We start from the raw sequence: 26,887 nt of genomic DNA, 5'->3' as shown, positions 1-26,887 counted from the left end.
TCCCAATCAAAGTTATTATTAGTCGTGTGTTGCTGTTTGAGCTGCACGCACTCAGGCGCTGGATGAACACCGGGAAAACTTTGCTTATTTAACTCAACCAACTTCTTTCTATATGAGATTAATCCAGTATATGCAAAATAAACATATTACAAATGATGCATGGCTACAATTATGCAAACTTGAATTAAGTTACACACTATTCAGAATGAGTGACTCTGTTTTGAATGTTGTGCACATGCTCTTCTTGGAGCAACACAATGAAAGAGCCAACTAAGCCCAAATAATTCACAATGTTTTATTACAATATTGTTCTCTTTATAATGTTATGTAATATGACAGTCCCAGTCATAGTCATTATTGCATTCAAGGCATTGCTGTTTGAGCTGCGTGCGCTGAAGATGGTCACCGGCACACTTTACTACCACGTTAATTCTTAACCAAATGCATCCTATATGAGAGAAATTAGATATATGTGTTTGCCACACAATATGACAAAATAAACAAACATTATTACTTCCATTTGAACAAAACAAAAGGCTGCGGATGCACACGCACACTTATAGTCATGATAAAAGTAACTCCAGCTGTAAAATGTTCCTAAACATAATGAGCTTTATTTTTCCTCATGTCTTGTTTAGCTGTTTCGCAGTTGAGCAGCATGTTACTCTGCTTAATCAATGTTCTTTGTTTTATCTATTAAATGTATTATTGACAATTCATCGATCATCGATTAATTGTTTACATCCCTAGTAACGATGTGTGAATCAATTCTGTTGTTTATGCTGCTATTTTATTTTTAAGCTGCAAAGCTAAACCCCTGGAAAACAGATGTCATAGACACTTATAAAGCCAAAATGAGCATCTTTACCCCATCATGCCTAATAAGCTGACAATGCATATGGTCATGTAAAGGTGTTTACCCATTTTCCTTTATCAGAGGCACAAATGGCGTAAACCGATCGACACCACTAGATTTTTGGCCTGTACCTCAGTTTCGTCCAGCTTTACACATTATTCAAGTGCGTGCGTGTGTGTGATGTAACAAAACGTCCTTACTGTGGATGTAAGCGCATCCTAACGGAGTGAGAAATGTATCGCAAACTCCGACTCTTTCTGCTTGTGCTGCTTATCATCACATCTCGCATAACAAATGGAATACTTGGAGTCAAGTATACACAAAAGATTAGGTTTTGACGTCACCACTGGGTAATAACCTGTTTTTGTCTTTGCTAGGCTATTGGTTTACATGTAAGCTGGGACAACAAGTTAATTCAGCTGATTAATTAAGCTGATTTTTTTTGGAACCGTCAGCGTATTGGTGTGTGTATGTAAATGTACTCAATGTCTGTGCTCTCTTGCTCTTTTTAAATGACTGGTGAATGCTGTATGTTTTCATGTCCGTTATAATACATCGTATTGCTGGGCCTTCATTTGCAGCGTGTGGGTGTATGATTAACTGTGTCATCCTTCTCCCTTAACAACTGTTTGCCTCTTTGCTTGAGCAGTCGAGAATGGCTACTAAATGTTTAATGCCTAAGCGCACAATGACATTTAGCCTGTGTGTTTCCCCTGCAAAAAAAGATAGCGTTCGTCCTTTTGTGTTTAATTATTCCCATCGCAGAGATGCGTTCTGTGTTATCCTCCACCTTAAAAGCATCAAACGGGCGATATTCTGATCAAAGGCGTCGTGGCAGGGCTGACGGAGGGGTTTCTTCATAGAGTGTGTTGTAGCAGATCAGTTGGCGCGCGGTGGCTGCTGAATGTTTGACAGGGCTTGGGTAGGCATGTTATTTAATCTGCTCGCATGATGGAATTGGCTGGTGCTACGTCGCACGTCTCTCCTCCGTCTGCCGAGAGAGGCCTCAGCAGTGCCGCATCCGTAACGCGGGCCGAGCTGTGCAATGTTATGCTTAATGATTTGGAGAAAGGGCAGAGGTAATTAACGTCATGTTTTGCGTCGCGTCGTGGGAAAACCTTTAGCAAAATGCATGATTGACTTAAAGCTTATCCGTCTAAATTTGTTTCTGAAAGAGATTTGAGAACAGCTCCGATTGTTTTGAATGGTTTGCCTTGAGCGTTTTCAGGTTGGGCTTTGTCTCGGCGAACTTGTAGGTAGACTCTCCTTTGTTTACAAGAATGTGTTGGCACTTTCCCCTTGATAATAGATACAGTAACCACAGGCGCCTGCTTCATAGCCCTAGTGACAAAGAGACCTGACACTGTCAAACTATAAACAGCCCAAGCAGCTGAGTTGTCTGAATGCTTCTGCAGCAGCAAGTACTAAGAGCAGATTGATATCTGTCTGGTAATAGGCTCTTCTTTGTTTGACTCATTCCTCAGGCTTCGCGGGCACGTAGTATAGTGTTTCAGCGACACTCTCTGTCTTGTTTGTTGTTCATTCCTCCGTTGATTTGTAGATGATGAATTTAACCTGAGAAACTTTGGATCGGTCAGATTTGTGCATTAAACGAACATACATCCTGGGCGAGAATCTGCCTTGTTGATGTCAAATAAATGTAAACCTGAGGAGCGCGAGAAGTTAATGGTGTAATTGAAATTGATATTTTTTTAATAAGCCCTAAAGCAGCTGAGGCCTTTGCTCGAGATGTCTCGCACATGTTAAGTGAGAGGGGACATCTGGACCTGTTAATTCAGCACATGGTCATAAAGTGAGGTTGGGGGTCCCACAGGCCCCACTGTTTTCCTGCTCTGTTAGGGATGTCAGATGGAGTCTTTTATGCTTTTCACGCCCGCACACCCTTACTAGTATTCACTCTGTCCTTGTCCTTGTCGATGAACACTCTCTGTGGTGATAAACATATTATAAAAATGCAGTCCTCACTCAAGTGCTTTCATCTTGAAAAGTGTGCGTTGAGTTGAAGCGTTTCTCGCTCTGAAAGGATATACATTTCTTAGACTGCTGGAATGGAGCACAATCTGTGACTGTCCTGCAACGTCTCATAAATATGGTGTGTTATGGAAATTCTTTTATTATTTTACTCATCGTAATGCCATTCCTACTCAGTATTGTTATCTTTCTTACATGAATCACAATAGGAAGCAGAATGTCCTTAGGCACTTTGTTCATACAATGGAAATTTATGCTTTTTTTATTTTTTTAAATGCCAAGCTCAAGTATAATTTTTGTCATTTTAGACTTTCAAACTACCACAATTCTGTAATTGTGTGTGGACAAGCACTCAAGATCACTGGATAGTAAGGTTAGCCAGTTGAACCACATCTATCTGAAAAACTATAGGCACTGTTTTTTTTAGCTGAAGTGGTGCACAGGAATGCTGGTGACATAAGCCAAAAAATGTCATCTATGTTCAGAAGTCAGGCATGTTGATTTCTTGAAGAATTGTTCTTTTAAAAGCATTTCATTTTAATAATGGACTGATCAGCAATTTTGAGGCAGATTGCTGATTACTTTTCAGCTGCATCAGCTGTACCAGGGGAGGGGATTTCTTTTGGTTATTTTTTTTCCCCAGGCAGGTGATGAGTTGTCTTTGTGTGGCACAATATGCATATTGTTCTGTTAAATCCAGGCCAGTTGTTGTTGAATAATGATAGCTTTGAAGGATCAAACTATATCTCTGTGAAATCAAATAAACCTTTAGTGCAATCTTACGGCTGGCAGAAGAAAACAGCACTCTAGACTTTCACTCCTTGACTCATCCTGTTAATGTATAAATAGTTTCATTATCAAGCGTTTGAATGCAAGCTATGTGTCCAGAAACATTTGTGGCTGCGAAAATAATTACCTCATCTAGAGAAATATGAGTGCTTGAGGGAAAAGGTTAAGAATGAAGTTGTATGCCTGTAATGAAAGAACATATGATGAAAATCATGTGGTCTTATTTCGTTGACCACATAGAAAAAAAACGTGGTATTTCAATGTTACCGGAGGGATTTTGTTGAGCTGTTTGTCTCTTAACATCTCAAAACCTTTTGGAATGTTCCACAGCTCAAACATTGTGTTGAACATTGCTAACAAGATGGCTGAGGTGTGTGTGGGTTTTTTGTTGTTGTTGAAAGAAATTAATACTTTTATTCAGCAAGGACACATTCAATTGTGAAAAGTAACTGCAAAGACAATTATAATTTTACGAAACATTTCCACTACAAAGAAATGTTGTGCTTTTGAACATGTGTTAAGAATCTTAAAGAAGTATCAGTGTTTCCACAGAAATATGGCACTGCTGTTATCAACGTTGATAATAAGAAATGTTATGTAAACACTTAAATGGCTGAAGACTGTAGTAATTGCTGCTAAAACAGATTGAACATCACAGGAATAAGTTTAAAGAATATATTCAAGTAGAACACAGTCATTTTAAATAGTATGCTACTGTTTACTAAATGAATACAGTATTTGTAAGCGTCTTTTGTAATAGACGTCTTTTAGAACCGCTGTTTAAATGATATATTGTGCATGTAGTGGGTTGCTTTGGAATCATTTATACATTTTGAATAATAGTAGGAATACCCTGCATGTGTTTCAGGCATCTGTTTGCATGCATATACTCCAATAATGTAAAAACGGTGCCTAGTAGGAAAAATTTAAAATGGATATCATAGTGATCATGTTTAGACTTGATTAGTCCACAGTGTTGTAGATGCTGTTGGAATATTGTCTGTCTTTATCACTGTCTTTTAAGTAGGCCAGCTTCAGCACAGGGGTCAATAGCGTAGCCTGTGGGGAATTGTGACTGACTTGTTTGACGTCAAAAGATCGGTTCCCTGAAGCAGTCTAATTAACCTTTTTACAAGAATTTCTTGTGCTTGTTTTTCTATTTATAATGTATTGTTTGCTAACCTTTCCTCTGAAATCTGCCACGATCCGTTACATTTTGAAAACAGCTGCAAAGAGCAATAAACAAATTGAATTATTTTCAAAACAGCCTCTATTTTCTGCCACAATATTATCATATGAAAGAAACATCAATTGAATTGCTTGGGAACAGAAATGAGTAACTTGAACATGGACGCCCTTCACTTCTCATTACGGTGCTTGCGTTTTCTGCAAGACAAACACGCTAGCTCATGCCTGCAGACCTGTGTTTTAAATTAAGTAATTGAGATCTTGTGCTTAGACATCTGAGTGTCTCGTTTTGATCTCCGTTTATGTTTCTAGGAGGTGAACAAAGCGGGTCGCGGGTCTCGCCACCTGCAACCCATTTTCACTTTTAGTCACCCAAGATGGAAAAAAAGAAACGAGTGACACGTTCAAAGGCACCGCGTGACATGCTTGTACTTTCTGATCTTATTTTGGTGAGTAAACATTTAAAGCAGGTGTATCACAGCTTTATTTATGCATTAAATCTGCTGTTTGCTCTGAATTATACATTAGCCAGTAAATAATGCATCAGCCTCCGTTCCTCAATGATTACTGGCCAAGATACAAATGGCGAGTTTGCTGATGATGTCCCCGTTGATCGTTTTAGCTAGTTTAGTATCGGCTCCTGAGGATATTTTCTGCCGCTGTTGTGATTTGGACGCAATTTAAGTAATGGACACGTCATTGGAAGTTGTTCCGTTTGTTTATTTCCGTTTGTTTGTCTCCTGCCGTTGAATGCCACATAAACAGAACAGATTTTCTGCACATTTCTCCAAGTGGGGGATTATAAAGAATTTGTCACTTTAAGAGGCCTCGCACATAATTATTGCAGGGCGGCATTAACTAGTTTTTCCTTTTAGCTTGACCTCCGTTTTAACCTGTGCGACTGGGCCGGTGTCATAAGAGCTACTGACACCTTTGATTTGATCCACTTCATTTGTCATCTCTTGCTCAGGAATAATTACAGCAGTGGCAGGCTGTGCCCTGGGGAGCGCTCAAGCTTATGACCTTTTTGTTCCCTTAAACATGAGCCAGAGACAAAGGCGCAGAAGAGCGGGAGTTGTGATTAGGAAAATAATGGCTCTGACAAGTTAGAGATTAAATTGTAAACAGGCCGCGAGACATATCAATACTTGCTGAGGTAATTGATTTTGCTACTGCGGTTTCACTGGCCATAACCGGCTGTTAACGCCGCATTAATGAACGGGGGATTTCAGATCGAGGTTAAAACCTCACCATACGCTGAGACCTTTGCTGTTTGTTTACCCTTGGCGAAGCGAGCCGTGTATTTGTTGTAGCATTTCACATCATCTTTGATTACAATAAATCGATGAGACCTGAATGGTAACGTTTGAAAATGACAAGCTTGTTGTGCTGTGTGTCATTTGGGGGACAAAAAGGAGTGCAGGGGGGTGGAGAAACAAACTGTGGTCATAGAATCAGCTCATTGCTCCTGTTCTTCATCAGAATGAAGTGGCTCCATCAGAGCGGGACGGAAATTATACTCTATTGTGGCAATACACCACAATCCCACTCCATTCGCCATTAAGCAGAGCAGAGCTATTGAATATTTGCATTCCCACTTGATAGCGCTTCTTTCTATCAGAGACATTTGAAACTGTCTTTTTCTTATCAGATCTCAATTGGTTTGTGTGAATCATTAAGACAGTGTATTATTCATTCGCCATAAGATTATATTGTATTCTTCACTGTAGTGGAAAGTGTGTATGTGTCTCTGCACGTCAGAGCCCACAGGGTCATGTAGAATCATGGCTGCCGCAGGGTCACGGTGCGGTTTACCGATGGGCCAGTTAGTCATCTGTGTGACACATCAGTTAAATACACCATGATCTCTCCATTCATTTTAAAACTAGATTACACTGGTTGGGCTGCTCTACAGTAAACTACAGCCATTCTTCCGTATTAACACAGACAATATGAAAGTAATGCAATGTTTACCTAATATTAGTTTTAGAACACAGTGCACCAAGTGCAGCAACTGTAAAGCATACAAAGATGTAAATGATAATGTGCTGAGAAATAGGGTGGAGTTCTGAATGATTCATGTAATGCTTTTTTGTTTGTAAAGTTTTAGAAATCCTGTGTGTATGTGTATATACGTATCTGTGTGTATATGCATCTTTATATTATAAAAGCATGTTATATATTGGATATACATTATTTTTAATATTATATACATTATTGTGTGTAATAGATTTAGTAACTGTCAAATGTTTGGAAACACAAAAAAAAAAGATTTTAGTCATGCTCACCAAGGCTCCATTTATTTAATCAACAACAGTAAAAACAGTAATATTGTGGAATATTATTACACACAAAAAAAAACTGTTTCTATTTTAATATATTTTTAAATGTAATTTATTCCTGTGATCAAAGCTGTATTTTCAGCATTATTACTCGTCTCCAGTGCGGCATGATCCTTCATGATGAATCAACAGCACATACACTATATATGTGTGTACACACATACACACCCATGCATATATACTGGCCCTCATTTATCAATCTTGCGTTGAAACGGCCGTATATGTTGGCGTAAGATTATGCTTACACTCCTCTCACCGCCTGATTTATGAAGCTGTGCGCACCTCTGCAATCCAGGTGTACGCAATACCTGCCCTTGATAAATGCCGCGGCTAAAAACGATAGTCATTAGAATAACACTCCCCTATATATTCAAGTCTACGCCTCCCTCACTCTCTCATTTTACGCCATGGACACACGGAAGACGGCAAAGAAGCGAAACTTCTCCGACGTGGAGATCGGGCGCATCTCAATCATCTTACTAGTCCACTAGTCAGGGCACTGATTAGGACATAAGTCAATGGGCTGACTCCCTGATCAGTGCCCTGACTAGTGGACTAGTGAGATGATTGAGACGCGCCCATCGAGACCATCACCAGGGAAGTGGAAAAAAGCGAAATTGTTTTATTTGGGAGCTTAAAGAGTGGGATTAAAGGCACCCACAAAAACAAAATATGGACCCAAATTACGAGTACTGTTAATAGTGTGGAGGTTGAGAAGCGCACTCTAGCCGTTTAAAGCTGTTTGGATGAGAAATTATCACAATGCATTATTTTACAGCACGTTTTGAAACAATTAGCATTTAATTTTGTATCACGGCACATGTATTGGGGTGTACGATATGGTGATGTGGAGTAGCCTACCATTCATTCACATTAATAATTGCATGACAATTTGTAAGATTCTTTTTTTTATTATTATTATTATGATTTTTATTATTAATGACGCTTCGTTATTTTGAAGAAGAATGGTTATTATTTATTTTATTATTATTATTTAAAAGAATAAGAGTAAGTGTGTGTTTGTATATGTGTGTATACATATATAATATATAATGTGTGTGTGTGTATGTATGTATGTATGTATGCATGTATGTATATATATAGTGTGTGTGTGTGTGTGTGTGTGTGTGTGTGTGTCTGTGTGTCTGTGTGTGTGTGTGTGTGTGTGTGTGTGTGTGTGTGTGTGTGTGTGTGTGTGTATATATGTATGAGATGGAGCTTTTTTTGGTTTATGTATTATTTGCAATATGTACTTTTGTCTTCTGTGAGATGGAAGTTGGCCGTGTATGAGCTAGGGTATTCACTAAACGTTTATTAGATCTCTTTTCTTGTCTTGTGGAGAGCTCCCAGCCCATATGTAGAGGCTCCATTTGGAATTCAGCCTGTCCGATTTGAACTGCCATTCCTCTGGCAGGCCATTCCCTATTGAGCCTTAAAAAAAGATGTTTTTGTTGTCCGTCCAAGAATACCTGTGAAGTACTGTAGGTCGGCCCTAGAAGCTTTTGAAGCATGCAGGGTCCACTAGAGATGCATTCACACCCAACAGCAACCACCCGCAAGGCTGAGGCATGAAATCTTTTCATCATTATATGCTGTAAGATGCCAAGTTCAACCCGAGCCAAATACTCACACAAGCAGCAGCAACAAGCAGAGGTGCTGCTTAAATTTATGTTTGATTTGCTATGAACACCGCTTCCATATTTGGCAAAGCTAAGTATCCTATTTTGTTTTTGCTTAATTTGTTGTGTCAGAAATACAAAGAGCTCCGAGAAGCTGAAATTCCCCTGTCCCGCCCTCTTTAACTTTCTTTACAAAGAAAGAGGTCTTCCTCAAACCAAGTTATTTCATCCCTTTGGTATTTAAAAAAAGATTTCTGTCATGATAAAACCAGCAGAGCGCCTTTCCTTTGGGAATGTGGGCACTGTTTCAGTCCCGTCCTGTGTCGATTTAAAGTCACACTTGTAGATAAGCAGTTTGAATAAATGTTTCTTGCATATAGGGGGGAAATAAAGGGTTACAGATATGGATGGGGATGGGGGAGGGGTTGAAAAATTTGGATTCCTAAGTGCTTATCACCTCCGTACAATCTGCCACTCCACAAGGATAAATATTTAATGACGAGGAAGCTGAAATAGAGCCCTAACAGACTAGGTAGAAATGGATCTGCTATTTTTACATTATACAGTTCCATAAAGCAATGGAACTGTTAGATAGCCCAAGGTTATTAGTGTACGTGCTGTTGATTCAGTCATGTGTTTGTCTTTGAGAATCACCTTGTATATTCAAATGTAAGTTGGTGCTGTACCTTGGCGCTGGCTTGTAAAATGGCTGCTAAGTGTTGTAAGATTATCAACTAATATTTGTTTGATTCCTTTAACAATTTTTTTTAATTGAAAAAGCTCACAGTCTTGAGTGTTTCACAGTAGTGAATGTATAATCTTGTGCTTTTCACACTCCCAGTGGCTAGAATAGTTAATGATTATAGTTGTTGGCTTCTGCTTTTACTGAGCTTAGTTGATATAGTTTTTTTTGTTTTGCAACCGAAGCATAGGCCACTAGGGATCTACTAAAGTAACCCTGGATACCATTAAACATTCACTTGTATGAAATAAAACTAGTTATTGACTGAGTCATGGAATAATACGGAGACTGTTCTGGAGAGTGGCAGTGTTTTGACAGTTGTGCATCACTATTTCTATGGGTCAGTCAGTCAAATGTCATTGGAAGTGGAGTGGCGCAGCCGTTGCCAAGTTGAAAACCGATCCTCCCCACGTTGTTTATGCTCACAATGATTTGGGCCGTTTTAGTGTAATCGAACAGGTTCCAAAACGCTTGCAGAATGAACACAATGGATTACATTGTGGACAGAATGTTTCCATTGTAGAGATGCAACTCTCTTAGCCACTTCCGAACGGCTGGATTGGATTACCGGCCTCTTTTCATGGTCGTTTTAGATGACTGCTGATCAATGGGGCTCTTAGCTTCAAATCTAATTTGTTTTTGGGCTCACTTGGTAATGCTGATCACAGATTATTCCTATATAAAATTAATCAGGTTACTCATGTGATTTTTTTTTTTTAGACCACTTGGATTCCCATAGACATTAATTGCAGCAATTCCACATTCATTATTGAATTTTTGATCTGCTGTTGCTGCAGAGGGTTAGAGATGTACAACATGTGATGGCTCCACAGAGCGATGTGTTATCTTTGCTGAACAGCTCATTAAGATGTTCCTCTTGGTAACAGAGTAAATCTTCATCATTTTATGTTTTTTTTCAGAAGATAACCAGACAAAATGCAAACAAAAATGGCTTCACTGATAATTAACTAAAACATTTTAAACTTGATATTGAAAGAATTCTTTGATTTAGTTCCCGTGTCCAGTTGTCACTGTATTCACCGTCATATGGTTAGCACGGCTAAGGAGACGCAAGGTAGGAGGGAGCCTATTTAACAGCATGATACATGAGGGGAACTGGACATCTGCGTAAAGGAGCGACTGAAAGAAAGATCGGAAAAGGTCAGGCCACATTTCATTTCAGCCAAGCTTTTTATTAGCTCTGCCCAGTATGCAGTTTAGAGGAAAATACAGTTGCTCAGCAGTCAATGGACTACTCATTTAGATTGACAGATGTGTATACACTTGGATGAATGTGTCTCTGTGCTGAACATGCTTGCTCTGTTTATGAGCTTACTCGTGCATTTGCAAGCTATTTTAACTTGGACCCGCACAAACCTTCCCCCCTGAGGTTCATTCCTTGCCGTGCTGTGGAAGGAATTGTAATGCTCACTAAAGAGTGTGGAGCCTGTGAATGTGTCGCCAAATAATGCTGTGATCATTGCACACTGTTAAAAACTGTAAAATACACAATTTCCAGTGCATTTATGCTGTTTGATTCTGCTCTCATGGGAAATGGAGGCTCTGTGTAAAAAAGTGGCAGGAATTCCTGTTCTCTAATTTGGAAAATAGTTTTTTTACTTCCAGCTCTAATAAAGGTAATTTGGGGGTATTATTCTCTCAGCCCAAAGGGATAATTTACACAAAAAACGTAATCTTTTTCTTTGAAACCATTTTTATGATCTATTCTGAGATTTTCAGTATGCAACGCGATTCTCCAATCAATTCTGAACTTCGTTTTTAACAGCAGATGACGCTGCGTGCTTTAGAAACAATCATACTTTTATTGCTTTAAATTCCTTACACACTACTTGAATCTTCCATAAAATAATGTTTTATAAAGTTCAAAAAAGGTTGACGCAAGTTACAAGGGTGTTTGCAGTGGGCTGTGTTTACATTTCATTTTGCGTCATAAAAGTATTCTGAAGTGCAAGTACGTTTAAACACTTACGTGGACTCATCTCGGACATAGCCAAATGCACAGGGGAGCGTTTCCTTAGGGGAGTGAATATTTTAGGTCAAAGAGGTCCATCTCATGAAAAGATTCGGGAATCCCTGCGTTAAGCTATCCATCAGCTCTGTTACAACACACACACTATAACCTGGTGAAACGGTCTGACTTCAAATGCGCTTGCTCGACTAAAAGCCACGTTGCATGAGCGGCAGACCCCCGCTCTCCTCGCCCGCCTCCCACCGTGCTTTGTTGTAAAACACCGGGGTGTTTTAAGAGTCTGCATTGTGCGAATGTACAAAAAGGCTCTGAGCAGTAATCTAATATATTACGGCTGTTTTTCCGAAATGATGAAAAATCATCAGGCTTGTTTTTTCTGGAAGCCTCGTAACACTATCAGTTAGGGATAAAGTCTCCATTTCACACATGAATGCGTTACGAGTTAATCTCCCGCCTGCCACTGTACACTGCTTTAAACACAGCCCTGAACCCAGAGAGCAGCGGCAGCCTATTGTTTAGGTGCCTCCCTCTGGTAAACATGTTTTTTTTTTTCTAAACAGCTGCTGTTCTACGTCACTATATGTTTGAAATAAAAAGCAGCAGGTCTGGTGTCTCTATAGGTTGATAAGTGTGCACTCTTCCTGGGAGCTGCACGCCACACTAAAACGGCGGAATGGTAATAGTTCTAGTCAATGCATGTTTTATGAGCTGTCCAGAGAGGAGAGGGAAGCTCTGATCCTGCTTGTTTCAGCAGCGTTTTCATTACCCTCCAGTCACTTCCCCTCCTGCCTGCTGCTCCAAGGCAAAGAAACAATCTCAAATCATTTTTACAGTGCTGCACATTTGGACTTTATACTGCATCAGTAGAATATAGAGCTGTGATTTAATATTCCTCCAAACATTTGAGCATTCTGTCTTCTCAAAGATGACAAAGACACGAACAAAGACTTGACACCGTAGGAGCTCTCAGACAGACTTTTTTTTCATCCACTTTAAACAACAGTGTTTTGTGTGGCTTGCTTGCAGTGGAAATGGGACTGGAGAATTTATATTTATATTTGAGCTGAGTTGCCTTAAATGGAGAGGTGGAGTAACAAAGAGGGTGTTATTCAGACTAGAGCCTCTTAAAGACTGTCAGGCTGTGGGTTTAGAGAGGTGGCTCATCCAGAAACAAAAGCCGCTCCTAATTAGTGGTAATACCGTCCTGTGGTATCTGGGGTGGAGGTGCTTTTGGCAGAGCCATTACGCGTGTTTTTGAATGCCCGGCTTGTTCGAGAGACCATCTGCCTCCGGTTGCCAGTGTTCGGAAAAAAAAGAGCCACCGCCAGATAACTAAATAATTTAGTCCGAAAATGGTCTGACGCATTGACCTAATGGCATCGCCGTCGCAGCCTCATCATCTTTAACCTTATGTTCTCAAAGATGAGTTTGGAATAACGTTGCAGTGCGAGTAAGTGAGGTCCTGAACAATAAGCCTGAGCTGAGATCTCTCCTCCAGGCCCTGTGTTTCATGTGATGATTAGTAGTGGTGGGGAGAGTGTGACGCAGAGCTGACCCCCCTCTCTGTGGGTGTCTGTCAGGACCAGTGCTTCCCTGAGACCTCCCTGCTTTCACTGTGAATGAAGCTTAGGCTGAGCTGAGGCTTTTGATATACTGACTACTTTTAGATGTCTTCTTTTAGCTAAAAAAATTGTGTATGTGTGTGTGTATGTATATGTATGTGTGTGTGTGTATATAATATATATATATATAATATATATATATATATATATATAGTATAATATGATCAATCTTGCTCTGCACCATGTTTAACATTTCTACGTCTTTCAACGTCAGCTATTATGCTGATTGCATTTTGATTGAGGGGAAGAAAAAGCCATACAGGCGTCGTTGCTGCACTATCTGAATCTATTGAAACAGTGAATGGGCTTTTGTAAACTGCTGTATTCGCACTAGATTCATTGTATTGTGAATCAAAGCAGATCAGGGAAGGTGGGGAAGTCCAATGTTAATATCTTCTGTATCTAGGATAGATTTAGAAAGTGATGTATGTGTTTATCTGCCATTGATTGAGTATTGATCGCATATGCTCGGGTGAGGCCAAGCCAAATGCACGTCTGCTGCAAAACACCGGATCTGCAGTTAATACTATGTTTACCGACCCTAAATACTACTTCCTCCAAAAATGTATTCATAATTTCATATGCATACCCTTATTCCCCTTTTTTATACATTACTTTTAAAATACAGTACATTTCTCTTGATATCAATAATTACAACATAGTGTAGCCACTGGTAGAATATTTTAAAGGGATGGTTCATGTAAAAAATCATTGACTAACACTCATGTCATTCCAAACATTTGTGACTTTCTTTGTGGAACACAAAATATATAGAGGACAATTTGTCCAAACAAAGTCAAAGGTTTCCAAAACAGCACTGGACCCCACTTACCTCTTCTTTTTTATGGACAAAAGCATTCTTCAAACAAATCTTTTATGTTCTACAGAAGAAAGAAAGGCACATGTTTGTGTGAATAAATGGTGACGTGATTTTTTTCTTTTTCTTTCTTTCTGTAAACTATCTCTTGTTTTTGTGTTCGCACTCCTCCAGTGTTGATGCACCCTTAGAAATGCTTGTTGGCTACACGACCAGGCTAAAAGCACAGTGATGGGCTTTCCAGACATTTCTCCCCACCCTCTCTGCCACACGGACAAACTATCGTCTGAGAGCCCTCAGTGTGGTTTGCACTGTGTTTGTGGCTTACAGTGTGAAATGAAGTTACTCTGAGGCACGATGCTGATAATAGACACGAGTGCTGATGGGGAGCCGGCCCCTGTGGGAATCGTGCAAAGGGAATACACACTGGTACACAACCACTTACTCGCATACTCGGATTGCTTGGAGCCTAGCCTTCAGCCTCTGGTTTACTGACTCCTCGGGGCTCAGATTAGCCCCTTGATTTCTGTATATAAATCAACAACATTTGTGTAGTTGCATGCTACAGAGATGCACCAAATTAATTTCCAGCCAGTGTTTGCGTAGGATGGCCTCAGGAGATCTTAATCTGACAGTATGTTAAAGAGTGGTAGACGTTGATTAGATAACAAACATTAAAGAGGTTTTTTTTTTCTCCCCCGGAAACTTTTATCATTTGAAAGTATTATTGCTGTCATATCAAATCAGTTCTCTGGGGATTAAGCATATGTTATATATTTTAGCCTTATATGCATATTGATACGTGCAAGATAGAGCTTGGGGAAGTTGATCCACATTTTTTTTTTTTTTTAAATAGAGATCACAATTCTCCCATGATTCATAAGACAACTAAACATTTAGAGGTTCTGACAAAATATGAAGTGCTGCAGTCTAGGGATGCTCATTTCGGTTAATTTTCCCGACCGACAAGCGAAGCTCATTAATTGATTATTAACTGTTTACTGGTAAGATTATAATATTGAATTGGCATTACATAAAAATACAATTGACAAGTGTCTGTGACCCGTTGAAAATACTTTTTTCACATGTTTATTTTATTGTGCAAAAGGCAGAATACAGAAAAGCTCAGCAACATAACCTAGAATCACACTAGAGCCCTTCATTTATGCCCGAGCCCGACGGGACCTGACTTTTTTACGCCCTACTTTTCTACGAAATGGTCCCACATAGTATGCTTCTTTCCCAATGCATTTTGTGAAATATGTCTGTCAGCACGTGTGGTTCGTTGCATGTGTTGACATCCCTGTGAGTAAAATAAAAATCCAGAGGGATTAAATTATATATTCACTGGATAAATTAGCGTTTTTGAACAAATCTCTTGAACGAATGATATAATTTTTTAGCATCCACTTGTCGCCATCTAGTGACGAAACAATGCAATCAATACAATCGTTATTTGAGCGCCAAATTACTTTCAAAATGTGCATTTTAATAACGTAAACTAAACTTATCTCAGTACGTCTGTGATCATTTGAGTATTAGTAACATAAGAAACGATGTGTGGTTGAAAAGAATCTGAAATTACATTAACTTTCATACTTATGTAAAACATTACAAACATGAGAACTGTTTTCTCTGGGTCAGTGGCAGCTTGAGTAAGATCGAGTGGGTGTTTGAATTGACATTGTGACCTTTTACCTATTAGTCGTGCAGCTGTAATGTATACATATCGTCATGCTTTATATTAGGCTACACACATTCACTATTAACAAGTTTTCCTCAATAAATGTATAAATACTTATAAACAGCCAATATGCATGTTGATAAGCAGCCAGTTTATAAATATTGTGGAGAAAATCAAAAGTGTTGCCATATATAAAAGATGTGCACAAATCCCACACTGAATGCAGCTAAAACAGGTCCAATACAATGATGTGCTTACCTTGCATTATCATTAGGGCTGGGTATTGATTTATATGTTCCGATTCGATTTCGATTCACAAGCTATCGAATATATTTCGGCAATTTTCAGTACATGACAAGCTTCTCTTGCGATTTCGCCACCATGTGTGCAATTACTTTTCATACATGAGAACCTTATTCATTCCTGAACACAATTAGGTGGTGTGGTAACGAACAACAATACTTTTACGTATACTGACTTATGTGAACTAACTTTAATTTGAGGAAATCTGTTTATACTATGAGCTATAATTAGGGTTTGAACTATTGGTCCTGTACTGTACTGATTTGAATATGTCTATAATGGCTAATGTACGTTCACGTAAGTGAACACTCAAGTTTGATCCTAATGCATTGTGATCTGTTTTTAGTGGTTGTGTTCGACTGTGGGGGTGTTGCAACGTCTGGGTTGTCTCATCAAATTGTTCCGCAGATTTGTATTACTGAAGCATTTAATCTCAGCATTACAAAAGGCAATTTAAGAAGCCTGCATTTAAGCTAGGGATGCACCGATCCGATACTAAGTATAGGTATTGGCGCCGATCCGTAATTATTTGCCGGATCGGGTATCGGTCAGACGGCCGATCCAAATTTGAAACTGTGCGTATATGCTGTTATTGTTAAGCCCCAGTGCCCTACAAAAGGGACACAAACATTATAAAGCCTCATTAACGATTCATGCACTATATTATAAGTGTTCTAAAGCCATTCCATAGTTTAATGTGAGGTACAGATGAATATTTAAGTCATTAAAGTCAAGTACATCAATGCTTCCCTCCGCTGCAGCTGTCAGTCACTCTCCGTTCAGCTTTCAAACTGTTGCGTTCGGACAGTTATGCTTGATCTGTAGATAACGGTCTATGCACTATAAAAAAAAGGCAAATTTTGAACTTTTGCAGTACAATCGACTTGGATGTTTAAGTTATTTCAACTTAAATTATGTTAAACTGACTTTAAAAAATGAGTTACATCTTGTATAAGTAATAAAAACAAGTTTAACATTGCTTAACTTATTTTGATGAATTAAAACAATGTAAAAACATATGTTGTCATAACTTATTGAACATATAATTTTTTACAGTGTGGTTTCTCATAAAATGACTTTATCTTGCTGGTGTTTATTGCTGTAAAACGTGTTACTTTCTACCGGGTGTCTGTTAGGTCACAACACTGGACTAGAGATTGTATTGTTCTTCCTTCACAGCAACTAAAATCTTAAACTGTTAAAAGAAACGGCTATATTGCATAGATACACTACACATCGATATATATTCCCTTTGTGTTTTGAACTTCTCAATGCGGATGGAGCGCAGCGCACTGTGATACAGTTGCTTCAAGCTCATCATCCTGCGCACGGGATGCGCATACACACTTTGTGGCACTCTGTATCATAATACTTTTGCACTATGAAAGATCATTAATAGCCTTTCTTGTTCTGCCCTATCTATATGTTGCTGCCTCATTAAAAAGATACGCTATACATTTACAATACGGTAAATGTAATTTCTTAATATATAGGCCCTATTTCTATAAATATATTTACTTGTTTTTCATGAATGTATTTTGTATAACATTGTACCAGATTTACAGCTACACTTATTCACTTTTATGGTTTCCTTTACTTTCCCCCTACTAAATGTTTAGTTTTTATACAGACACACCTCTTGCTCCTTTGTAACATCGAGCAAGGCAGATGGGTTACATCTAGTGGAGAAGACTAGTAATTAGATTCATGTTAATCTTTGTTCAATGTTTGCGGAAATAAATACGAAAAAAAAAAAAACACGATTCGTTGCCTTTGAGAATCGATTTTGAATTGGCCACATTTTAAAAAACGGTTAATCGAAAAATCTGTTGTTGTTTTTTTTTGCTTAGCCCAATTTATCATTGTATATTAAACATTCACTTTAAAGCAACATTATCTATTATAGACACATTATTCATGTCAACTGAATCAATAGGCAGCACATGACAAATAATAAGTTCAATCCCAATAGTCCATTATAAACAGATTTCTTCGTAATGTTGTCCGTAACCACAGCAATCACTTAAATGTCCAGTTTTGAACATGCTTCTCTAGTATAAAAACGTTTTAAAGGAGTTTTGCCATTTTTATCCTGACCATGACCCTCTGTTTTACTTAAGATCTCAGAAGTCACAAAAGTCTGTTTGTTCATGAAGGCTGCATTAAAGGAACAGAATGTAAAGGTGTTAGGCTATTGTGCTTTGAAGGAAGGTCTTTTCTTGTATTATTGCACTTAATAGAACAGGCTGTGGTAATACCTAAAGATTCATCATCCTAGCTACACAATTTAAAACTCAGTAAAAACAGTTTCTTCATGAAGAGGGTCCTCCACCGTAGTACATGTCCGTACCAATAGAGTAGCTATTATCGAGGAGCACTGAGTAATTGTTGGAAATAGTCAGTAGTTGCTATTAAGATTTAGAGTATGCTGAATTTTGAATTTGTGCTATCAGATAAAAGATGACTGTTATTAGCAATGATGGCGTGAATCAGGATTTTCAGTACGGATTATACATGCTTGTTCTGTGTGATCATGTGAAACTACTAGAATTGAACTGCTGCAAGTCATAATTTCACACAATACTGAGTCAATGTGATGCTTTCATCAACAATAACTCAAATCTGGTGTCAAAAATGTTTTTTGTTTTTGGAGTTCTGCTTCAGAACTGTTTTTTATTTATTTATTTATTTATTGAGCTTTGGCACTCAGGCAAAATAGATTGATTTCAACAAAGCTGTTTTCAGAGTAGCTCTCTTGGATGAGCTTCGAACGAGACATTTGTCTGATAAATCTCAGTTACTCGTATTCCAGATAATGTTTTGTTTGATATGTTCCAAGGCTAATCTTGCCCGCCGAAAGCAATCACATCAAACGTGTATTTCACAACTTCCTTCTGGAAAGCTTTTGGCAATCCCTGCCAGTCAAATGTCTGCATTTTGTAATACACCACTTGAAAACTGTGGTCAGGGATCACCAAAAAATGTCCATATAATTGTGTTTCTTGCTCTTTCACTGCTGTCTGCTTGACATTATGTATCATAAACAGTCTTTGAATATATTTGCAAATGAAGTTGATTTTTACATTATACATTTGCGTGGAATGTTTTGAAGCTTCACACTGTTTATGTTCATCCCTAATCCCCTGTTTCCAACAAAACAAAACTCCAGACCAAATGCTGCTAGGTTGTATGGCAGTGCCACTCAATACGGTTGCGTTCAGCATGTAGTTTTTTTACGAGTGTTTTAACTGCGTTCTATAACCGAACTGACCCCGCTGTCTGCAACGTCATCTAATGTAAGCTTCACTGAACTGTATAATCATAATGGGTTTAGTTTACTCACTGAGACTGAGAAGTGATTTGTTCATCTGCAGATCCATCAGAGCTGTAGTGGGTGTGAGGTGCAAGGCTCAAACGTACGCTCTACATTTGGTTACAAAGCATTTACCCCCGGTTCCACAGACAAGGCTTAAGCTAGTCCCAGACTAAAATGCAAGTTTGAGCAGTTTTAACTGAAGATAATTTGCACTGACATAACTTAAAATGCCAATGCCATTGTTTTGTCTCAAGATGCACATCAGTGCACATTTAATCTAAACCCTGTCTGTGAAACTAGTCCTTAAAGTCTTTGTTGGATGTTTAAAATAACTTATTGATGAACTCATGCCTTGATTGGACTTTAGCTGTTCCTTCATACAGATATTTATTCAAACAGATCATTTAATGGTAGGGTAGGCAATTTTCGGTGTGGCTAGCAATAGGAAGTTAGCTTTGAAATCCCACCCTCCCTTCAGAGCATATCTAAAGCCTTCAAAACACATGAACACACAGCAGAGTTTGCAAAGTGTCACGGGAGAGAGATGGCTTTAAAATGCATCGTTTCAAAGCAAACGTTACAATAATGTAAGTAACTTAAAGCACTGACACGTACCACCTGACTGCTGCAGATTCATGTTGCCAATAAAACGCATAAATTCAAGTCACAACCAACTCAGAGTGTGATGTCATGGGTTTCTTTCCAAAGGAAATCAGCGAATCTACCAAATTACAGTAGTTATGTGTGTGAACAGTATAAGCTTGTTGGTTTGGTTCAGGAAGAACTGTAAAAGGTGTCTGCTGTTTCACTGAATGACGTCTGTCTTTAACCCTGCATAGCATGAAATGCACTGATGTGTGACGTCTGTGAAGTCGGGGTTTTTGGAGGTATGGAAATATGTATATTGACAGGCAGGTAGGACATCATACCATTGCATTTGGATATTGTATGGTCCTATGCCTTTGCTATGAGATATATATTTCAAGACTCACACCTTGCTGTCAATCTCAGTGACTATGAATGCAGCCATCATGCACATTTGTATTACTGATAGATGGCTTTTTGAATTTTGTATTTTTTTTTCACCGATTAATGGCAGAGTTTATGGTTGTTGTTATTATTTATTTTTAAGTTAACTTGAGGGTTAATCACCTGATCAGAAAATAATTAATAGATTGATTGATTGATTATCAAAATAGTTCTTAGTTACATCCCTAAAATGAAGTACCTGGCAGTTCAGGTGTCTTGGGGAAATGGCATTTGTGTTGCCTGACCCTTTATTGGCTTTTGCTTCAAATCACAGAGATGAATGCGTCAGCCTATTGGCGTAATAGGAGAGTGATTTAGGATGAATAAAACATGCAGCATGAAAGAGTAATGTTGAAAAAGGAGTGTGTTTTGTAATAGAGCCCTGCTGCGTGCCCATTGTGAGGTGATGTGTTAATAGTGGCAGAGCAACTGTGTGGTTGGAGGGGTGAGAAGGTCTAATTTATCCCCTGCTCTGAAGGAGAAATGTATTTTTATTTAAAACCTCCTGGCTCACACCCCTTGACTTCATTGCAGTAATGGAAATGGTAAAATAGGTGCTGTTGGCCGAGACCCCTGAAGCTTTTTTTTTTCTACCGGCTTTCACAAATGGCTGATTTTTCTCCCTCCCTGCCTCTCTCCCTCCCTTTTCCATTAAGACAGCTGGTATCTTTCAAAAGGTCCTGCTCTGGTGATTGATGTGTAATGGCTTCAAGCCTCACCTGCCCCACAGCGCGTTATTCATCTGTGGGTACTGTTGAGGGGAGTACTCGCCATTGCTTAATTGGTCCTGGTCACTATTCAGACGCCACATGAACTGGTGCATTGTTGCTGGTCAGTGCTGTGAACCTCGCTGCAGCCGCTGCTTATCACCGGTGGCTTATGCTCCTGTTGGTATAAATAAGACACTTTTACATGTGGATCGCTGGCCTTTCTGCAGTAGTAAGTTATTTATCACAGCACAAGGTTGATGCAGGAAGGGTGGAAATGACACCTTAATTGTCTTGCAGTACTGTTCTAGAAAAGATGTATAATAAACAAATAGTATTGTATGGTGCTGTCACCATATAAAGCCTTATTCACTGGACTTCAAACGTGCTTGTTGAAAGCATTGGAGAACCACACATTTACGATGTAGTGCTTGTGATTTTTGTTTTATTTTTGTTATTAATTATTTATTATACATTTTATTGATATTATTTTGTTTGCATTTAATCACACTTGTATGTACTGCTATTTATAACTTTTGGAAGCTGGTATACATTATTATATTTTCTCATCCAACAATTTGATATTGAATGTTTTTATCAATTTTTTTTAGCATTTGCTGCATTAATAAGTGTACTTACATGCTGTGTTTTAGCTGTTTGTACTATAAAACCTTCCCGGAAACTAATCTCGTGTTTTGCCGTCGTGTCACATCTCGGTGTATTTAGCAACCCTAGGCCTGGTAGTCAATAAATTAATTAATCGCACGTTAAAAAAATTAGCTCTAATTTTTCCGGCCGCGCGTCTCACCCGTTTAGGGAGGTGTTTATATTCGACGCGCAGACTGGGTGCAGGCGTGATGAGACGTCATGCTCAGCCAGATTCGCCTGGAACTCGTGCTTCTTCGGTTGTGGAGCCGAATACAAAGTTACAAAATTTGACGTGCACACCGCCATATGGGGTCTCGCGCACTCCGCATTGACGTCATTTTTGCCGTGGGCACCCTCACACATGTGCAAACGCGTTAAATATAAACAAGGCTTAAAGCTACACTGAAGTTGGCTGTTTGATAAATGCTAGTTAATTCTTAAGTTCAATCTTTGTGTGCTAAAAAGGCACATAAGTTCCTGTAGAGATAGCAATACAGAGTCTCCTTTTTTGCCAAATAAATTAAAAGCATCTATGTCTTCTATGTCATCTATGTCTTCTCTCTTGCTGTATCAAAATCTCACCTAGCTTTCCTCAGAGATAGTCAAGTTCAGTTTGTGCATAATTACATGATATACATTTTCTTTTAATACTCTATCCTATATTCTGGATAATTAAGCTATATATCGTATGCTGAAATACATTTCTGGAGTGTTAACAATTAAAAGAAAAAAACAACAACAACAACTGTACTGACCCTAAAACGGTGATACGAACCCGAATCGTGGGTTTTGTGAACTGTGACGTCCCTAATATGCACCTAAACAATCATCTGTTTCAGTTTTCATCCATTTTATTTATTGTTTTTGGTATTTATTCAAGCGCATTTTTTGTTAACATGCTGAGAGTCCATTGCTTCTATTGTGTTTGGTTGTTTTGTTCATTTATTGTGGATATTTAAAATGTTTTCCATTTTCAGTGTTAAATAGTCTTTATATATAAAAGTGTATTGATCTTTGAAAAGGTGTACCTGTATTATTATGCCATTATCATTATTTTAGATGAAAATGGTCAATATTATCGTTTATCGCAATCATTTCTTGGCCAATTTATCGTCCAGCGAAATGTATCCCAAAATAAGCAACCCTCTACAATGTAAGTAAATCACTCGCATATGACTAAATCTTCACTCTGGGCAACTAAATAATATCTATCGTTAATCACTGGCTAATGAATTCTTAGATTTTACTCAGCAGTGTGTGTTACAGGCTCATTATAGGTTCAGCATAGATATATTTTCACTGACTTGAAAATATACTTGACTTGAGGAAAAACATATAAAAAGGAAAATCATCCTGTGTGTGTGTGTGTTCAGACTGGCGGTCAGCATAGTAACTCATCATAAGGTGATTTAATTGGGCCGTGGCATGGTGGCGCAGCTCTGTAATCAGCCTGTAGTGTTTGAGGTTGATGAGGAGAGCAGCTGCCCCGTCCCGTCAGTTGCCGTCTACTCAAGATGACAGGCTGCCATTGACAGGGCTGCTTGTCAACTGCACCAGTGTGCCTGTCATAAGCCATTTCTCTTCATTTTTATACCTGCTCTATAAACACACCTCTCACACTGACAAACAGCCCAATTCTGTCCTGCTGCTGTCCTCCCGCAGGCTCCTCACATTTCCAAATTCACTCGCTGTTGCTTTTTCGCCAGTTGTCAGGTTTAGCTGCACCAGAGGCTGTAATCTTTAGTTTCCCGTTTAACTGAAGAGGGGGGAAAGTGTTCAAGTGCACTTCATTGTTACGCAGCCATTTCATGCTCTCATATTAGAGGTCTCGTTTTGTTTTGTTTTATCACTTCACACTTTTCGGCCAATGGAAGATTGATCTTTATTTTCATGAGTGTTGACTTAAAAGAGGCAAGTAGCAGCGAGCGTTGTAAAAACAGGATTTGATCCAAAGCTGTTTTCTGTCTGAGTCTCTTGCCAGGTTTTCTTCTCCATGCCTGTCTGTTCTGATTTCCACGGGTGATTGCTGTGCTAGCTGAGGTAGGGCCGCCTCTGGCCAGGCTGTAGTTAGCCTGACCAGCATGCACAACCAACAAACACTGTGGCCTGGAGGGAGCACCGGGTCTTATTCCAGTCTAATGTATTACTTTAAGAAATTCTCGATAGCCTGAACTGGCTAGTTGTGCAAAGGTCTATATAAGCCTAATACCCTGTAAAACGTGCAGCTGAGCCTGTTTGATAATGCAGTGGGGAATCCTGTTTAGGTCACTGTGCACAAGGAAACATAGTAGTGCTTTTCATCGCCAGGCAGAAATGAGCTGGGGAATAGAGCAGGCAGCTTGAAGTTTGTGCTTTTTTGATATAGCTTTGCTCAGAGCTCTCCTGAGGATGTGCGCTGCTGCTGTGGAAGAGACTGCCGATTGATGTTCCTTTTGGTTTGCGACGTCACAGCGCTGCTCGCCGGCTGTGATTGATTAAACCGATTGCATGAGTATCAACAGGCCCTTGGTTTTACAAATATCTCACTCTGTGTTGGGGAACATAAAAAGCACTTTTAGAGCATGTTTAATGTTATATACAATCAAGTAAAAAGTGATATTTTGCACCTGGCTTTAATGCATGAGTATACACATTTTCAAAAATGTTTTAAATTAATGCAACAGTTTCTGTGCCTTGTCATAAAAAAGGTCAAATTATCTGAGACTTGTTAACCTTGACCGAGTCTGTACAGGTCCTATGATGTGCTTTTCCTGTTTTTTAAAGCATGTTGTTTGTTTCCATATGAATTTTACTTTTTAAATTAGGCTTTTTTTATTTCTATGATTACAGAATAGTTTTCTATTCTGTAATCATTTTCACAAAAATTTCACATCACAAAAATGTTTTTTTTTGTGATGTTAGATAAAAACAAAAAAATAAAATACATTTTTAATCCATATTAGGGCTGCAACTAATGGATTTTGATAATTGATTAGTTGGCTGCTTTTAATTTAATCGGATAAAAAGCATTTTTTTTATTTTGACAAAATACACTATTCCACATTCTGCCTAATTCTGTCCTTCAAACAATGACATTTATCTCACTAATGGTAATGTAATAGTAGGAATGGTAGATGTATAATGGTAATGTAATTATGTAATGGTAGATATATTCACAGTCCTTCCAACAAACCTTAATATATCTACCATTACATAAATTAACCATGGTTTTACATTGAATAAATCAAACAAAAAATAATAAATCAATAAATAACAGGGTTATTGTAGTTACTCAATGATAACCACAAATAAACCATAATTGTTTGTGCTATACATTGTGCGAAAAGTTACTAAGCCAAAGGTGTTTAAATCACTACATTAAAATAATATTAAAGAAAAAAACAAAAATGTAAACTCAGTGTTAGCAGATAAGAGAAATGGTCTCCAGGGCAGGAATGTTCTGTCAGGACGCGCTTTCATGCAAAATGGAAATACTCGCTTGAATTAGTAGCATTTATAGATGATGATTTAACTACTGTTCTCTATATAAATCAGTGGATATAACCTGTAAAATGTACGTTTTGTGCTGAGGACCCGATACACACACTACACTACACTACACTACACACGACTGCATTCTCTTTAAGATAAAAAAAGACTTCTCATGTTTTGGGCACTTGGATCATGTACCTCCTTCATCAGCTCACTGTTTCTGTTCCACTATTTCTAGATGCACATTTTGTTCATAAAAATGTGTTGTTCAGTGCTGTAATTTGGCACAACTAGTGAAAGCTTATCGTGCACAGAGGGCAGACCCGACTAATCGACAATGAGAATGGTTATCGATGATTTCCATTACAGTCACTGCATTTTATCAACTAATTGTTGCAACCCATATCATATGACTCAATTTTTTTTTAAATAATTTTTTTAATAAATGAATATATAGGACAAAAAAAGGGTAACTTCATTACTATTCTAACAATGTCCTTGTTTTTTTCTTTTCTCCCTTCAGCTCTTCTGAAACTCTGGGGTTGTTGGTGTGGCCAAATTTTCCCTGGATTTGATTGGTAAATTCAGAAGACTGAAGCCCAGGCTCACAGTCTACCTTTCACGGAGGCCCAGCCGTGAGAGGACAGAAGAAGGCACGTGGCGAATCATGACTGCCGACAAAGAGAAGGACAAGGAGAGGGAGCGTGACCGGGATAGGGACAGAGACCGTGAGAAGCGGGACAAAACGCGAGAGAGCGAGAGCTCACGGCCCCGGCGCAGTTGCACGCTGGAGGGCGGTGCTAAGAACTATGCTGAAAGCGAACACAGTGAGGACGACGACAACGAAACGCCTGGGGCCGCCACCGCCGAGGAGGCCACCAAGAAAAGCAAGAAGAAGCTGCCCAAGAAGAAGTCGCGCTACGAGCGAACGGAAAACGGCGAGATTACTTCCTTCATTACAGAGGATGACATTGTTTACAGACCTGGCGGTGAGTTCTGGTCGTATTCAAGATGTTGTGTTTGTCATTAAATAACCATGCTATTTGGACAGCAAACTGTATTTGGTTGTATGTGTTGCTGAAAATGGTGCTTTGATGTAGCATAAACATGTCACATCATCCATTTCTTGGATGAAAAAAATGCATTTTCATTGGCTGCTGTGCTTGACTAAACAAATTCACTGCTGCTTGATGAAAATGCAGATGAAATGGTATTTGAAACGGTCATATTTTTCACACTTAGTCTTCCAAAGCACATGCATGGCTCTTGTTTTTATTTTTATTTTTATTTTTTCACTGAGTGGCAGAAACAGCGAAACAGTCCACATTAGGTCTTTATTAGGTGCTGAGATTGAGCCTAGACCAGAGCAATAACCTTTTCCTGCGCTGTAAACATGGCCTCTCTTTCACCTGCTGTTTAGAAATTGGTTGTACATGAGACTGGGGGGAAATGTCAACACTCCGGTGGAGGGCAAACCACGGCTCCGTAGCACAGCTGCCATGGTTCTAAATCATCCTTGCTGTGTCTTTCATTTATTTAGCAGCAACTGAAAGGTCAAGCAGTATGCTTAGTTATTTAATGCGAAGACGTCAAATTATAGCCATTTGCGTAATTTCCATTCTCCTCTATCCACTCCATCTCTTCTGCTTAGCCGAGATGTGTTTGCTAGGAGGGGGAAGGAGGGGAATGGTGTGATTGCCCCCACCCCCACCCCCCGCGCTGCCCCTGTGGAATCGGGTTGGAGGCATTATCTGCTGAAGGTCCTTGAAAAC

General features: G+C 38.9%; 1 protein-coding gene across 4 annotated transcripts in view; it reads left to right on the top strand.

Moving 5' to 3' along the window:
- The window catches only part of rerea (arginine-glutamic acid dipeptide (RE) repeats a), a 190,101-nt gene that overhangs the window by 66,474 nt on the left and 96,740 nt on the right, over positions 1-26,887 (top strand). For all 4 annotated transcript variants that reach the window (XM_067446263.1, XM_067446262.1, XM_067446259.1 and 1 more), the window contains one exon: positions 25,639-26,104. In XM_067446263.1, the coding sequence (XP_067302364.1) occupies positions 25,783-26,104 (322 nt within the window). In that variant the 5' untranslated portion in view covers positions 25,639-25,782. The remainder of the gene's footprint in view (positions 1-25,638; positions 26,105-26,887) is intronic.

Source organism: Pseudorasbora parva, chromosome 6 (assembly GCF_024679245.1).
Source record: "Pseudorasbora parva isolate DD20220531a chromosome 6, ASM2467924v1, whole genome shotgun sequence".
NCBI classification, from domain to species: Eukaryota; Metazoa; Chordata; class Actinopteri; order Cypriniformes; family Gobionidae; genus Pseudorasbora; species Pseudorasbora parva.
This window is presented reverse-complemented; position numbering and strand designations above follow the sequence as displayed.